The following is a 16078-nucleotide window of genomic DNA, read 5'->3' on the forward strand; positions in this document are numbered from 1 at the left end:
AATACTGCGGGTAATGGAGTCGCCAATGACTAGGGTTTTCAATTTGTCAGAGCTAATGGTGGGAGCCTTCGGCGTCTCAGACCCCGTAACGGGAGGAGTAGAGACAAGAGAAGACTCGGCCTCAGACTCCGACTCGCTACTCAATGGGGAAAACCGGTTGAAAGTTTCTGTCGGCTGAATGAGCGACACCGGTTGAGCATTCCAACAGCATTTCCTTCCAGAAGCCATGAGAAAGTTGTCCGGCTGCGGGGACTGTGCGGGGGGATTTATACTAACGTTACTATCTGTACTTACTGGTGGCACAGACGCTGTTTCACCCTTTCCTACACTGAAATTACCCTTGCCTAACGATTGCGTCTGAAGCTGGGCTTGCAGCACAGCTATCCTCGCCGTAAGGCGATCATTCTCCTGTATATTATGAGTACAGCGAATGCAGTTAGAAGACATCATGTTAATGTTACTACTTAGCTTCGGCTGTTGAAGGTGCTGACGAACCATGTCCAGATAAAGCGTCCGGAGTGAAAAAGTTGAATGAGGGAAAAAAGTTGTGATGGAAAAACTAAAAATATAAACGGTAATTAAAAAAATATTTAAAAAAACGTAAAGTTGTCAGATAGTTGTCAGCTAGCAAAGCAAAGCTAGCAAAGTAAAGTTGGCAACAAAACGCACAGCAACAAAACGCACAGCAACACGTCTGCAAATTCAAAGGCTGAGGCTAGCTACATCCAGGCTCCATTGTAACATTGACTGAGGTGAGAGTGTTTATGAGAGAGCAGATGGACCAGAGATTAAAGAGAGGACAACAGATGTGTAGACTGACAAATATGAGTTGCTCAGAGGGCATGCGAGGACATGGAGGTTGTACAGTAGTACTGTGGAGTTGACACACATTGAACTGGGTGGCATTGAGGACCCTATATATAGTGCAATTACATGTGCACACAATATATACTGTAGATGAATGTATAGATTGATAGTCGGCCACTCTCTTCAGGGCCCAGTTTCCAGATAGCGATGGAATTTAGGCTTACTAGTGTTTAAACCGTACATCTTTCCTACAACGGCCGAAGATGTATCAGGCGTTTCACAAAACACCATGTAGAGAGAATGGTCGGTAAGTGTCAATACTGTGTCAATACTGACAGGATCGAAAGGGAGCGCTGCTCTCGGATCAGCTTTCTCCATTCAAATCTTTCCTTAAAATTGTAATTATTTCACAATACTGACAATGGATCAGCTCTTAGAGAGATAACACCACCTACGGCTGCAAATATTAAGGTGGCTTATTCTAATGCTTACCCACTAAAAATGCACTTAATCACATATTTGGCACATCATTGCACACAGGCTACAAATCATGAAATGTATTGAGACAAATTATCGACAGTAGCCTTCAAGTAGCAAAATAGAACTAAATTGATAGAACATGAAATGTATTTCAATATGATTTAAATAGGCCTATAGCCTACTGTTTATATTTGAATGCAGTCATCCTGGTTTTCATTTGAAGCATATTTTTATACGTCGCTTGTTTGTATCAAGTGCGACAATGGCAACTTTGAATTTGTAGTCGACTTTGTCACAGAAAGTCGGATAAACCATGTGATTCTATGTTTATCGGAGATCATCTCTGTCTAAAGTGAGGTGGGAGGGCAAAAAATTTGACAATGCACTTAGCTGTTCTAGATTACAAACGTTTTCAAGTGCAACGTTAATAACGATGGTTTCGGGAAACAACTCATGGATTTAATGATGCTCCTACGAAGGTTCTAAAGATAAACTTAGCCTTAAGATGCTTTTGGGAAACTTGGCCCACATGAATACAAGATTACAGATATTGATTTTGCAATTAACAAATATAGATATGTAATAAGCATTGTAAAGAGTGAAACAGAGGGAGAGTAAGATGAAAGAGAAGCAGTAATGTTGGTACTCTGTTGGTATTCTGATAGCAACCATGCTCCAGGCATTCAGTCTAAGATTAAATAGATGAAGCAGGCAGCACCATGCTGAGGTGATGCCAGGCCAAGTATCACACGCACGCACACACGCATGGACGCACACACACAAGCACTCACACACATGCACACACATTCTTAGACCCCACACAACCAACGAGCCCTCCCAACCCATGCCAGGTGCATCTGTGTTTGCAGGCGAACAGCAGGACATGGGGAGGGCTATTTCAGGGCCAGGACAGATTGAAATCCGGATTAATCTCAGTTTAAATTCTCTCATTCTTCTGAGCAACACTAAATCCAAATCAAATGACTCACCAGTCGGAGCCCCCCACTCCTCCTGACTTGCCACTGTTCAGTGTTTCTCAAGCTGCGGCTCATAAAGGCTTAACTAATTACTAGCGACAATCTAGAGCCAGTGGAAACATCCCTAATGAAAGGACTGACTGGGATTCGTCATTGGGACAACAGTTTGCCCTCTGAAGATGGGCAGAACTAAATCACGGGAGAACACACTAATCTGGAGCCTCTAATCTGCAATCCCCTGTAAATCTGGTGATGAGAATTCACAAGAATGGTTTCTCTATCTTTCCCTTCCTTACTCACGCCGTCCTTGTATCTTCCTTCTATTTTGTGTGTGTGTGTGTGTGTGTGTGTGTGTGTGTGTGTGTGTGTGTGTGTGTGTGTGTGTGTGTGTGTGTGTGTGTGTGTGTGTGTGTGTGTGTGTGTGTGTGTGTGTGTGTGTGTGTGTGTGTGTGTGTCCTGTTCTGTTCTGTATGAAGAGGTCAATCGGACCTACACTTCCCACATAACCATCTAGTAGTGTGATGGACGCGGAGGAGTGGAGAAAGGGGGATGTGTGTGTGATGGAAGAGTGTGGGAGAGGAAGCAGCCGGTAGTGTGTGAGGGAGGTAGATGAGTTCATTCCTGACAGTGTTGACATGCCCATCCAACAGCAGAGCCACACACATACTCAGAGCCACACACATACACAGGCATACCATACAATTCTATGCACAAGGTCTACTTTTAACAATTAACACTGAACATTTTACAAAAACACATTTACTGGAAGAACTGTGCAGATGCAAAATGTGGCAACAGAATTTTGGTAAAACTTCCCTCAGTGTTTTGTGTCCACGTTTTCCAAAAACTCGGTTAAATATCTGCTGCGAATTAAGATCCAACGATGTCTGCAGAAAAAATGGGGTGTCAGCTTTGACATGACACATTGACTTTGTAAAAAAATCTCTCAGTAAGTGAAGTGGATTTACACCCGGTGACAGAATTGCGGTTACGGAATTTCATCATGGGTCCCTGATCTGTACTAAACATGAATGCATAACTATGGATATGATTGTTGTTCTCGTCATGTTCATATATCTTAAATACAGTGCATTCGGAAAGTATTCAGACCCCTTGACTTTTTCCTCATTTTATTACGTTACAGCCTCCTTCTAAAATTGATTAAATAAATAATGTTCGTCATCAATCTACACACAATACCACATAATTAAAAGCGAAAACAGGTTTTTAGAAATGTTTGCAAATGTATTATTAAAAATAAAAACCGGAAATACCTTATTTACATAATTATTCAGACCCATTGCTATGAGACATGAAATTGAGCTCAGGTGCATCCTGTTTCCATTGATCATCCTTGAGATGTTTCTACAACTTGATTGGAGTCCACCTGTGGTAAATTCAATTGATTGGACATGATTTGGGAAGGCCCACACCTGTCTATATAGAGGTCCCACAGTTGACAGTGCATGTCAGAGCAAAAACCAAGCCATGAGGTCCGTAGAGCTCCGAGACAGGATTGTGTCAAGGCATAGATCTGGGGAAGGATACCAAAAAATGTCTGCAGCATTAAAGCTCCCCAAGAAGACTGTGGCCTCCATCATTCTTAAATGGAAGAAGTTTGAAACCACCAAGACTCTTCCTAGAGCTGGCCAAAGGTTCACCTTCCAACAGGACAATGACCCGAAGCACACAGCCAAGACAATGCAGGAGTGGCTTCGGGACAACTCTCTGAATGTCCTTGACATTTAAATTTGTTTGTACTAATTGAGTGTTGAGTTAGATTACATACTCTAGCTACCTCAATCGTTATTTACATTTTTTTGTGGTGGATTCACAGCAATTGCTAGCTAGCCAAAATCTTGATAGCTAGCAGGCTGAGCTAAATAAAAATCTCCCTGTCACGTTCTGACCATAGTTCTTTTGTATTTTCTTTGTTTTAGTGTGGTCAGGGCGTGAGTTGGGTGGGTTATCTATGTTTTGTGTTTCTGTGTTGGTTTTCTCGTTTGGCCTGATATGGTTCTCAATCAGAGGCAGGTGTTAGTCATTGTCTCTGATTGGGAACCATATTTAGGTAGCATGTTTTCTGTTGGGTTTTGGTGGGTGGTTATTTTCAGTCTTTGTGTGTCTGCACCAGATAGAACTGTTTTCGGGTTGTTTCTTTGTTGTTTTGTTATTCAGTGTTCAGTTTTGATTATTATTAAATATCATGAACACTTACCACGCTGCACCTTGGTCCTCACCTTCTTCCACCGACGACAGCCGTTACACTCCCTAGATACAGCCATGTCTCATAGTCATGTCATGAGATTTGTAAATTAAAGAGGAATATAATAATACGAATCGAATGGAGTTTCCCATCTCCCCATTCAGAGTTTCTGGCGCAGCACAGAAATGACTTATCCAGATGGTGTGACAAAGGCATTTCCTATTTTATTTGATTTATTTAACCTTTATTTAACCAGGTAGGCTAGTTGAGAACAAGTTCTAATTTGCAACTGCGACCTGGCCAAGATAAAGCATAGCAATTCGACACATACAACAACACAGAGTTACACATGGAATAAACAAAACATACAGTCAATAATACAGTAGAAAAAAGAAAACAAAAAGTCTATATACAGTGAGTGCAAATGAGGTAAGATAAGGGAGTTAAGGCAATAAATAGGCCATGGTGGCGAAGTAATTACAATATAGCAATTAAACACTGGAATGGTAGATGTGTAGAATATGAATGTGAAAGTAGAGATACTGGGGTGCAAAGGAGCAAGTTAAATAAAATAAATACAGTAAGAGGATGAGGTAGATAGATGGGCTGTTTACAGATGGGCTATGTACAGGTGCAGTGATCTGTGACCTGCTAACTTTTTATGTTACTTTTAAGGTTGGAACCAACATGCAGTACCTCCATCAGGCAGAGAGGCAAGAACCATTTGTCCGCCAGCTCAGGGACAAGCTACACTATTCACAGCCCAGTGTAGTGTTCAATGTAATTGCATTGCTGGCCTTTATTAAACTTAATGTATTTGTATTGTTTTAAAAAATGTACAAATAAAAGGACATGTATGGTTTACATTTTTTTTTCATGTTTATTTGTTTTAGCTCTTAGTGATAATTATGTGTTAGTACATTTATGTTAACATCATTAGGTCCTTTATGTACATGTTATGAACGACCAAAGGTGTCTGACTTTCAGTACAGCGTCATGCGATATAGAGTCGATGCATGTGTTATGAACGACCGAAAGTGTCTCACTTCAGAAAAAGTATTACAGGATTCTACACGAAGTGTCAATAAATAGGTTACTGACGTTCTGCTGATTTATGAAGGTTCTCTCATGATCCACACGTTGCTGTAGGGTGTGAGAGATATTTAAATGAGTCGATGGACCTGCAAAGCTCGTGTTTGTGTCAGTCCAACCTGAGACTACCGCACCAGGGGCCTCCTTTATAAAATGGACTATGACTTACGCAGAAAACCACGTATAAGTAGTTATTTATAAAAACCTAACTTAAAAACCTAAAAACCTAAAAACCTAAATCTCATTGCAAAGACTTGAGATAAGGGATTTCCCTGCTGGTTATGTGTGGCTATTTTTTTCCCCCCTTGCAGTTTGTCAGACCATTTCTTTTTCACATCAGCCACAGTTCTGTCTTGCTGCCCCACCTCGTTCACTGCAGCAGCGACACACTCCCAAGCTACCTGTTTGGCTTTGTTTGTCAACCCACTATTTAGTCCACCGAATAATACGAATAATACGTGTTGCCTGTCTTCAATCTCCTCCACCATCGCCGTGATCCTGTCTTCAATCTCCTCTACCATCGCCGTGATCCTGTCTTCAATCTCCTCTACCATCGCCGTGGTCCTGTCTTCAATCTCCTCTACCATCTCCGTGATCCTGTCTTCAATCTCCTCTACCATCTCCGTGATCCTGTCTTCAATCTCCTCTACCATCTCCGTGATCCTGTCTTCAATCTCCTCTACCATCTCCGTGATCCTGTCTTCAATCTCCTCTACCATCTCCGTGATCCTGTCTTCAATCTCCTCTACCATCTCCGTGATCCTGTCTTCAATCTCCTCTACCATCTCCGTGATCCTGTCTTCAATCTCCTCTACCATCTCCGTGATCCTGTCTTCAATCTCCTCTACCATCTCCGTGATCCTGTCTTCAATCTCCTCTACCATCTCCGTGATCCTGTCTTCAATCTCCTCTACCATCGCCGTGATCCTGTCTTCAATCTCCTCTACCATCGCCGTGATCCTGTCTTCCAAAAAGTTTGCTTTTCTCTTTTGGTCCATGGCTATTCCTGATTAAACCCTAATTTGTGCTAGCATTCTATAAGGGGAAATCGCTGATTGTAAGGCAAGTTCAGGTGCCGTCAATTTTAAGTTAATTTGAGATTTATAGTTCACAGGAGCGTAAGCTACAAATGGGCTTAGAACCTGCGTAAGCAAGGTTTTTTTATGCTCAGTATCTTTTCTGAACCGAACGTAAGCACACCGTCGGAAATGATCTTAAGACTTAGTTCAAGTATAAATCTAAGAACATTTGTATAAATGAGGCCCCCGGTATTCCTCTTTCCATGCTGGAGACAAGGACTTGATTACAGCCTGTTAATTAACAATGGTGCCGACATTTTGTGGCTGATCTTTCAGTGGGGGAGTGGGTGAATGTGTCAAAAGACCTGACTGGGCCCAGCATCGCACGGTATGGCTCGTTTTTGTTGTATGCGTGTTTGTGTACAGAGGAACATGTAACTTGGTTCCAGAAACTCTTTCAATGTTTTACCTTTCATCAAGGTAAGTGTTTCTTGGTGTAACGTTGTCCCCAGGCTATTGCGCAAACAGCTAATATAACCATGGGATATCAACTATTCGACGTTGGCCTTAGTGGGTGCGTACATACAATTCTATAGGAGTGATCTGAGTTAAGTATTTGTCGTCGTCACTAGTTAACACAGTCAAAAAGTCATAATTATAGCTAAACCCTGCCCATTCCCACAATGTATCTTCTTAAAATTGTATTTTAAACTTTACCCGAACTAATGATGCGTTGGCCCACCAGACCTTTCGTGCGCATTTGGGCGGAAGTGTCTGAGAATGGTGTAATGTGACTAACATGACTTCCCTTTAGAGCATATGCCATCCTTCAGCACAACATGTCACCCTTTAGGAAGGCTGCACATGTTTATATCATATTTGACATAGTGGGTTATGTCACATTTGACATTGGTGATTGTCACACAGACATGACACATTTATAAACCCTTTATAAAGCATGACATACAGTTATAGATGCTTTGTGACACATTTATGTAGCCCTTTTGAGACATTATGAATGCGTTATGAAGCCTTTATAAGGTGAACGTCATTTAAAGCGAGTCCGAAATGGTCAACACAAACATATAAAAGGAGACACACCTCAGGTATATACTGGTGAGTGACCTCATAATGTACCCTTCAGTGCCACTAATCACGCTTAACTCATTTCCAAGTTTGTCCATCACCTTTTAGGTATTGCAAGTGTTTGTTCTGCTTCGTTAGCCCGCTGATTTTGCATTTAGAATGTTGCTGATAACGATTAGCAGTTAGCTGAGGATAAATACCAGAGGAACAGTTTAAGGAGAGGTTGACATAGCCTTTGGGACATTGAAATAAGACTATGTGCTCTGAAAGTGGAGCAGGCCCATGCTGCCTCTAATCACTGACAGCTCCAATTGTGGCACTGGTGACAAACAACAACAATCCATCCTCCTCTTCATTTTCTGCAATTAGCCCGTGCTTCCTGCTGATCTGATGCAGAGGGGATAGAGGGAGGGATGTCTGTTGCTGCCCAGATGCTGAGTGCCTCACCGATTTAGAGGTCAATGCCTGGGGCCTCATTTATAAACCCTGCGTACAGTGCATTCGGAAAGTATTCAGACCCCTTGACTTTTTCCACATTTTGTTACAGCCTTATTCTAAAATGGATTCAATAGTTTTTATTCCCTCATCAATCTACACACAATACCCCATAATGACGAAACAAAAAAAGGGTTTTAGAAATTTTTGCAAATGTATTAAAAATAAAGAATTGAAATATTACATTTACATAAGTATTCAGACCCTTTACTCAGTACTTTGTTGAAGCACCTTTGGCAGCGATTACAGCCTCGAGTCTTCTTGGGTATGACGCTACAAGCTTGGCACACTTGTATTTGTGGAGTTTCTCCCATTCTTCTCTGCAGATCCTCTCAAGCTCTGTCAGGTTGGATGGGGAGCGTCGCTACACAGCTATTTTCAGATCTCTCCAGAGACGTTTGATCGGGTTCAAGTCCGGGCTCTGGCTGGGTCACTCAAGGACATTCAGAGACTTGTCCCGAAGCCACTCCTGCATTGTCTTGTCTTGCTGAGGGTTGTTGTCCTGTTGCAAGGTGAATCTTCACCCAGTCTGAGGTCCTGAGTGCTCTGGAGCAGGTTTTCATCAAGGATCTTTTTGTACTTTGCTCTGTTCATCTATCCCTCGATCATGACTCCTAGTCCCTGCCGCTGAAAAACTTCCCCACAGCATGATGCTGCCACCACCAAGCTTCACCGTAGGGATGGTGCCAGGTTTCCTCCAGACGTGTCGCTTGGCATTCAGGCCAAAGAGTTCAATCTTGATTTCATCAGACCAGAGAATCTTGTTTCTCATGGTCTGAGAGTCCTTTAGGTGCCTTTTGGCAAACTCCAAGTGGGCTGTCATGTGCATTTTACTGAGGAGTGGCTTCCGTCTGGCCACTCTACCATAAAGGCCTGATTGGTGGAGTGCTGCAGAGATGGTTGTCCTTCTGGAAGGTTCACCCATCTCCACAGAGGAATGTGGAGTGCTCTGTCAGAGTGACCATCGGGATCTTGGTCACTTTCCTGACCAAGGTCCTTCTCCCCCAATTGCTCACTTTGGCCGGGCGGCCAGCTCTAGGAAGAGTCTTGGTGGTTCCAAACTTCTTCCATTAGGGCTCCCGAGTGGCGCAGCGGTCTATGGCAATGCATCTAATTTCCTAGGCTATATTTAATTTCCATGATCATTGCAGAGTAAATCCCTTACCAAGTTAGGATACCATTCTTCCCATCTCTCGTTTAACTGGACCCACTTCACAGTAGTAAATAGCAGAGATGGGACCAAGTCACTATTAGTCGTGTCACAAGCAAGTCTCAAGTCAAGGTTCGAGTCTCAAGTTGAGTCCCAAGTAGAACAAGTCAAGGACTCGAGTCAAGTTCAAGTCGCGTATTCTTAGAGCAAGTCAAGTTTTCATTTTATGTTTAAAAAAGAATTATACATGCAATGATTTGTTCAACTACAAATCTTTGTCTATTTATTGAGGCTACCAGACAACTGGTAGTGTGGAAAATGTTCATGATCTTTATTGTCAAGAATCACTCAAACAAAAATAACGAATACAAAAACGAAAACGAACAGTCGTCAGGCACAGATACTAAACGGAAAACAACACCCCACAAAACCCAAACGGAAAATGACAACTATTTTATGATCCCCAATCAGAGACAACGATAGACAGCTGCCTCTGATTGAGAACCACACTAGGCAAAAACAACAAAGAAATAGAAAACATAGATTCTCCCACCCGAGTCACACCCTGACCTAACCAAACATAGAGAATAAATAAGGATCTCTAAGGTCAGGGCGTGACACCCCCCCCCCCCCCCCCCCCCAAAGGTGCGGACTCCGACCGCAAACCTGAACCTATAGGGGAGGGTCCGGGTGGGTATCTACTCTCGGTGGGGACTCCGGTGCGGGACGCAGACCCCGCCCCACTTTAGCCTCCCCCTACTTCGGTGGCGCCTCCGGTGCAGGGATCGTCGCCGGGACCTCTGGACCGTAGATCATCGCCGGAGGCTCCGGACTGCGGACCGTCGCTGGAGGCTCCGGACTGGGGACCGTCGCTGGAGGCTCCGGACTGAGGACCGTCGCATCAGGCTCCTTGCCATGGATCGTCACTACAGGCTCCGGGCCATGGATCATCACTGGAGGCTTCGTGCCATGGATTACCACTACAGGCTTCATGCCATGGATCATCACTGGAGGCTCCGGGCCATGGATCATCACTGGAGGCTTCGTGCCATGGATTATCACTAGAGGCTCCGGGCCATGGATTATCACTTGAGGCTTCGTGCCATGGATCATCACTACAGGTTCCGGGCCATGGATCATCACTGGAGGCTTTGTACGTGGAGCCGGAACAGGTCTCACCGGACTGAGGAGACGTACTGGAAGCCTGGTGCGGGGAACTGCCACAACACGTCCTGGCTGGATACCCACTCCAGCTCGGTGAGTGTGGAGAGCTGGCACGGGACGCACTGGGCTATGAAGGCGCACTGGAGGCATAGTGCGTAGAGCCGGCGCAGGATATGCTGGGCCGTGGAGGCGCACTGTAGGTCTGGAGCGCAGAGCTGGCACAACGTGTCCTGGCTGAATCCCCCCTGTAGCACGGCAAGTGCGGGGAGCTGGAACAGGCCGCACTGGGCTGTGCTGGCGAACTGGGGATACCGTGCGTAGAGCTGGCGCACCGGAGGCCAGGAGCGCTGAGCCGGCACAATCCGTCCTGGCTGAATGCCCACTCTAGCACGGCAACTGCGGGGAGCTAGAACAGAGCGCACCAGGCTATGAATGCGTACTGGAGACACCATGCGCATCACTGCATAACATGGTGCCTGACCAGTCACACGCTCCCCACGGTAAGCACGGGGAGTTGGCTCAGGTCTAAACCCTACCTCCGCCAATCTCCCCGTGTGCCTCCCCCCCAAAAAAAATTTGGGGTGGCTGCCTCTCGTGCTTCCGTCGTTGCCTTGACTCCTCATATTGTTGCCGTTCCTCTTTCGCTGCCTCCGCCTGCTTCCATGGCAGGGTCTTGTCCCCTGCCATTACCTCCTCCCAGGTCCAGGATGTCCTCCACTCCCTTTTCTCCCGGGGCCAGTATCCCTGCTCCTCCTGGCCACGCTGCTTGGTCGTTTTTTGGTGGGGTGTTCTGTAACGGCTGTCGTCGGAATGAGACCAAAGCACTGCGTGGAAAGTGTTCATGATCTTTATTGTCAAGAATCAATCAAACAAAAATAACGAATACAAAAACGAAAACGAACAGTTCCGTCAGGCACAGATACTAAACGGAAAACAACACCCCACAAAACCCAAACGGAAAATGACAACTATTATATGATCCCCAATCAGAGACAACGATAGACAGCTGCCTCTGATTGGGAACCACACTAGGCAAAAACAACAAAGAAATAGAAAACATTGATTCTCCCACCCGAGTCACACCCTGACCTAACCAAACATAGAGAATAAATAAGGATCTCTAAGGTCAGGGCGTGACAACAACATATTTTGATTAGCCTATGTAATTGTAAAATAAGGACCTTGTAGCTGTTTTAAAGGCATGAAATCTATGTGTATTTGTATTTATGAGGGATCCCCATTAGCTGCTGACAAGGCAGCAGCTACTCTTCCTGGGGTCCAGCAAAATTAAGGCAGTTTATACAATTTTAAAAACATTACAATACATTCACAGATTACACAACCCACTGCGTGCCCTCAGGCCCCTACTCCACCACAACCACATATCTACAGTACTAAATCCATGTGTATGTGTGTGTATAGTACGTATGTTATTGTGTGTGTGTGTGTGTGTGTGTGTGTGTGTGTGTGTGTGTGTGTGTGTGTGTGTGTGTGTGTGTGTGTGTGTGTGTGTGTGTGTGTGTGTGTGTGTGTGTGTGTGTGTGTGTGTGTGTGTATACATGTGTCTGTGCCGATGTTTGTGTTGCTTATCTGTTTTTTAAATCAAATGTTACTGCTTGCATCAGTTACTTGATGTGGAATAGAGTTCCATGTAGTCATGGCTCTATGTAGTACTGTGCGCCTCCCATAGTCTGTTCTGGACTTGGGGACTGTGAAGATACCTCTTGTGTCATGTCTTGTGTGGTATGCATGGGTGTCTGAGCTGTGTGCCAGTAGTTTAGACAGACAGCTTGGTGCATTCAACATGTCAATACCACTCATAAATACAAATTAAGTTACTTACATTGTGTTTTCCAATGCCCCTAGGATCATGTACACGTGAATCAGCATTATGACAACTCATTTTCACAATGGTAGGGATTAACTGAGCTGGTCTTGGATCGTTGAACAGTCATTGTTTCAACACAGCCTTGAAATGCGTGGACATGGAGTGCGTGGAGTCCAGGAGCCAAGATGATTTGGATGGACTCTGTCATTCCTGTAGAGTATCTTCTGTTTCCAGAAGGTGTCAACGTTCTCTATAAAAGTAACTCTAGCAGAGCTACAGTAGTCTTTTAGCCAGATGTGTAATGCCGGCGGTCTGCTGAATCTCTCACACCCGCGGGCCAACAATGGTACTGGACCTGAAATGAGTGGTCTTGAAGGCAAGGCAGGTTGATGTGCTCAGAGTGTAGATTTATTTACAGGTCTTGGTGATCCAAAATGACAGAGACGTTGGACACAGACACACAGAACTCCAACATAACCCGGGAAATATGAACAAAGGAAACCATACATTGAACAAAGGAAACCAAACAGAACTTCTACCTCATGAGTCTTGTGTTCGTGGCTGAGGTGAACAACATTTCCGATTCTCCGTTGGCCGGGAGAGAGGCTGCCCGGAAGTTGCTTCGCCGAGACTTCCGCAGTGTGGCGGACTATGCGGTTGATTTCTGCACGTTGGCTGCCAAGAGTGCCTGGAACCCGGAATCCCTGTTCGACACATTCCTTCATGGATTATCGGAGGAGGTTAAGGACGAGCTCACAGCCCAGGAGCTGCCTATGGATCTCGATTCACTCATCGCCTTGACCATCCGGATCGATGGGCGGCTACGGGAACGTAGCGGGGAGAGGAGGTCTGATTCCGGTCCCAATCGCTCGCCCAGGGATCCCACCTTGCCTCCGAGGAACTCCCAAAGTCCCGTCTACGTTCCCGAGAGGATCCGAGCTTACCCAAGTTCCCCCGAGAGTCTCTGAGGTCTGCAGACTCGCCTTTTTCGGAGCCGATCCAACTCGGCAGAGCTAGGCTGTCTCCAGCTGAATATTTACTCAGACTTAACACCTGTGTTGTCTGTATTGCGGAACTGCCGGTCATTATGTGTCTGCCTGTCCTTTATAAAGACCAGTCTCATCAGTAGATACGAGTACTCTGGTGGGCCATACAGAGAATTTTTCTTCTCCCCTTACTCGCACACCTCTGAATGCCATCGTGCTGTGGGTTGACCAATATAAATCTCTCCAGGTTCTCATTGACTCTGGGGCCGACGAGTGTTTCATGGACGCCACCCTGGTGTCTGAGCTGGGCATCCCCACTCAGCCCTTCACCAGTCCCCTGGACGTTAGAGCACTGGATGGGTGCTCTATAGGCAGGGTCACCCACAATACTACTCCTATCCACCTCCGTGTGTCCAGGAACCACAGTGAGTCTATATAGTTTTTGCTCATCAAGTCTCCTCAGGTTCCAGGGGTACTGGGGCTGTATTCACTGTCGGGGCCAGAGACTAAGGCTATGGAGACGCACATCGAGGACTCCCTGGCTGCAGGGGGTATCCGTCCTTCTGCCTCCCCCGCCGGCACAGGATTCTACTTTGTGGAGAAGGACAAAACCCTGCGCCCTTGCATCGACTACCGGGGCCTCAATGACATCACAGTTAAGAACTTCTACCCGTTACCACTCATTGCCTCGGCTTTCGAGCCACTCCAGGGGGCCACTATTTTTCTATAAGTTAGACCTGCGGAACACCTACCACCTGGTACGGATACGGCAAGGTGATGAGTGGAAGACAGCCTTCACACTACTACCGGACACTATGAATACCTGGGGATGTCATTCGGTTTGACCAATGCTCCTGATGTGTTCCAGGCCCTGGTTAATGATGTTCTCCGGATATGTTGAACCGGTTCGTGTTCGTCTACCTCGACGACATCCTCATCTTTTCTCGCTCGGCTCAAGAACATGTTCTCCACGTCCAACAAGTCCCCCAGCATCTCCTGGAGAACCAGCTGTTTGTCAAAGCCAAAAAAATATCCTTCTTTGGATACATCATTGCTGCTGGGAATGTGCAGATGGATCCAGGAAAGGTGAGAGCGGTGGTGGATTGGCCCCAACCCACGTCCAGAGTGCAGCTGCAACGTTTCTTAGGATTTGCCAATTTCTATTGCCGTTTTATCCGGAGTTACAGCACCCTGTCTTCCCCCCTGTCAGCACTCGCCTCTCCCAAGATCCCGTTCACGTGGTCCCCAGTTGCTGACCGGACGTTCCTCACCACAGCTCCCATATTGATCCATCCGGACCCGTCCCGTCGGTTCGTGGTGGAAGTAGGCGGGGGCCGTCCTGTCCCAGCATTCTGCCCTGGACTTTAAGCTGCATCCCTGCGCCTTCTTCTCTCATCGCCTTAACGCGACGGAGAGGAATTCTGATGTGGGGAACCGAGAACTACTCACGGTGAAGATGGCCATTGAGGAGTGGAGACACTAGTTAGAGGGGGCGGAACTTCCTTTCATAGTGTGGACGGATCACAAAAACCTGGAATATCTCCGCACCGCCAAGCGTCTCAACTCCAGGCAAGCTCGATGGGCCCTGTTGTTCCTGTCCCTTACCGTCCCGGTCACACCATGGACTTCGTCACTGGTCTCCCTCCGTCTGATGGCAACACCACTATCCTCACGGTGGTGGACAGATTTTCCATAGCCGCCCATTTCATTCCCCTCACCAAACTACTTACTGCCAAGGAGACGGCCCAGCTCGTGGTGCAGCACTCCTTTTGGATCTATGGATTTCCGGTGGACATGGTTTCCGACCTTTGTCCTCAGTTCTCGCCCCGGTTCTGGAAGGCATTCTGCACAATCATTGGGTCGTCGGCCAGCCTGTCCTCCAGGTTTCATCCCCAATTCAACGGCCAGTCGGAGCGTGCCAATCAGGACCTGGAGACGACTCTTCGGTGCCTCGTCTCGGCCAACCCCACCACCTGGAGCCAGCAACTTGTGTGGGTGGAGTACGCCCGAAACACCCTTCACTGCTCGGCCACAGGGCTCTCGCCCTTCGGGTGCTCCGTGGGTTATCAGCCCCCGCTCTTCCCAGAAGAAGAGGTCAACATACCCTCTGCCCAGATGTTCGTCCGCCGCTGTCGGCATACCTGGAAGAGAGCTTGGTCTACTCTTCTCAAGACCACCTCCAGGTATCGTCGACAGGCGGACCGCCACCGGACCCTGGCTCCCCTTTATTGTCTTGGGCAGAGGGTATGGCTTTCCACTCAGGATCTGCCCCACGGGGTAGAGTCCCGCAAACTTTCCCCCCATTTTATCGGCCCGTTTTATAAGATCCTTAGCCCCTCTGCTGTTCGTCTTCTGTTGCCCCGCACCCTCCGTATACATCCCACGTTTCATGTATCAAGGTTTAAACCTCTGTCTCACAGCCCTCACAGCCCTGTCTCTTCTTTCCTTGTGACACTGCCCTGGATTACTGACCTTTGCCTGCCCTTACCCTGAGCCTGTCTGCCGTTCTGTACCTTTCGGACTCTGCTCTAGATTACTGACCTCTGTCTGCCCTTGACCTGTCATTTGCCTGCCCCCTGTTTTGTAATAACATTTTGTTACTTTGAACTGTCTGCATCTGGGTCTTATCCTGAGGTCTGATAAAAGCAGGGTAAGAAATAGTTGGTCTATCAAACATAAACGGTACGGGGATGGAATTTTTAAACGCTAGCAATTATTGTAGTATTATATGGAATATACTGTAGATTTACCACATAGGGCCTATGCATTTTAAAGTGTGAAAGCAACA

At 46.3% G+C, this 16078-nt stretch overlaps 1 protein-coding gene across 1 annotated transcript; it reads left to right on the forward strand.

Annotated features, from left to right (window-relative positions):
• Nucleotides 1-14184: 14184 nt before the first annotated feature.
• Nucleotides 14185-14658, forward strand: LOC139555394 (uncharacterized). The gene has a single exon (XM_071369144.1). The coding sequence runs from the start codon at nucleotides 14185-14187 to the stop codon at nucleotides 14656-14658; it is 474 nt and encodes a 157-aa protein (XP_071225245.1).
• Nucleotides 14659-16078: the final 1420 nt, after the last annotated feature.

The sequence above is a fragment of the Salvelinus alpinus genome, chromosome 26 (genome assembly GCF_045679555.1).
Source record: "Salvelinus alpinus chromosome 26, SLU_Salpinus.1, whole genome shotgun sequence".
In the NCBI taxonomy this organism is placed as follows: Eukaryota; Metazoa; Chordata; class Actinopteri; order Salmoniformes; family Salmonidae; genus Salvelinus; species Salvelinus alpinus.

Bases quoted from the DNA above. Each gene is read 5' to 3' on its own strand.
- LOC139555394 (XM_071369144.1), top strand. From the start codon at position 14,185: ATGTTGAACCGGTTCGTGTTCGTCTACCTCGACGACATCCTCATCTTT.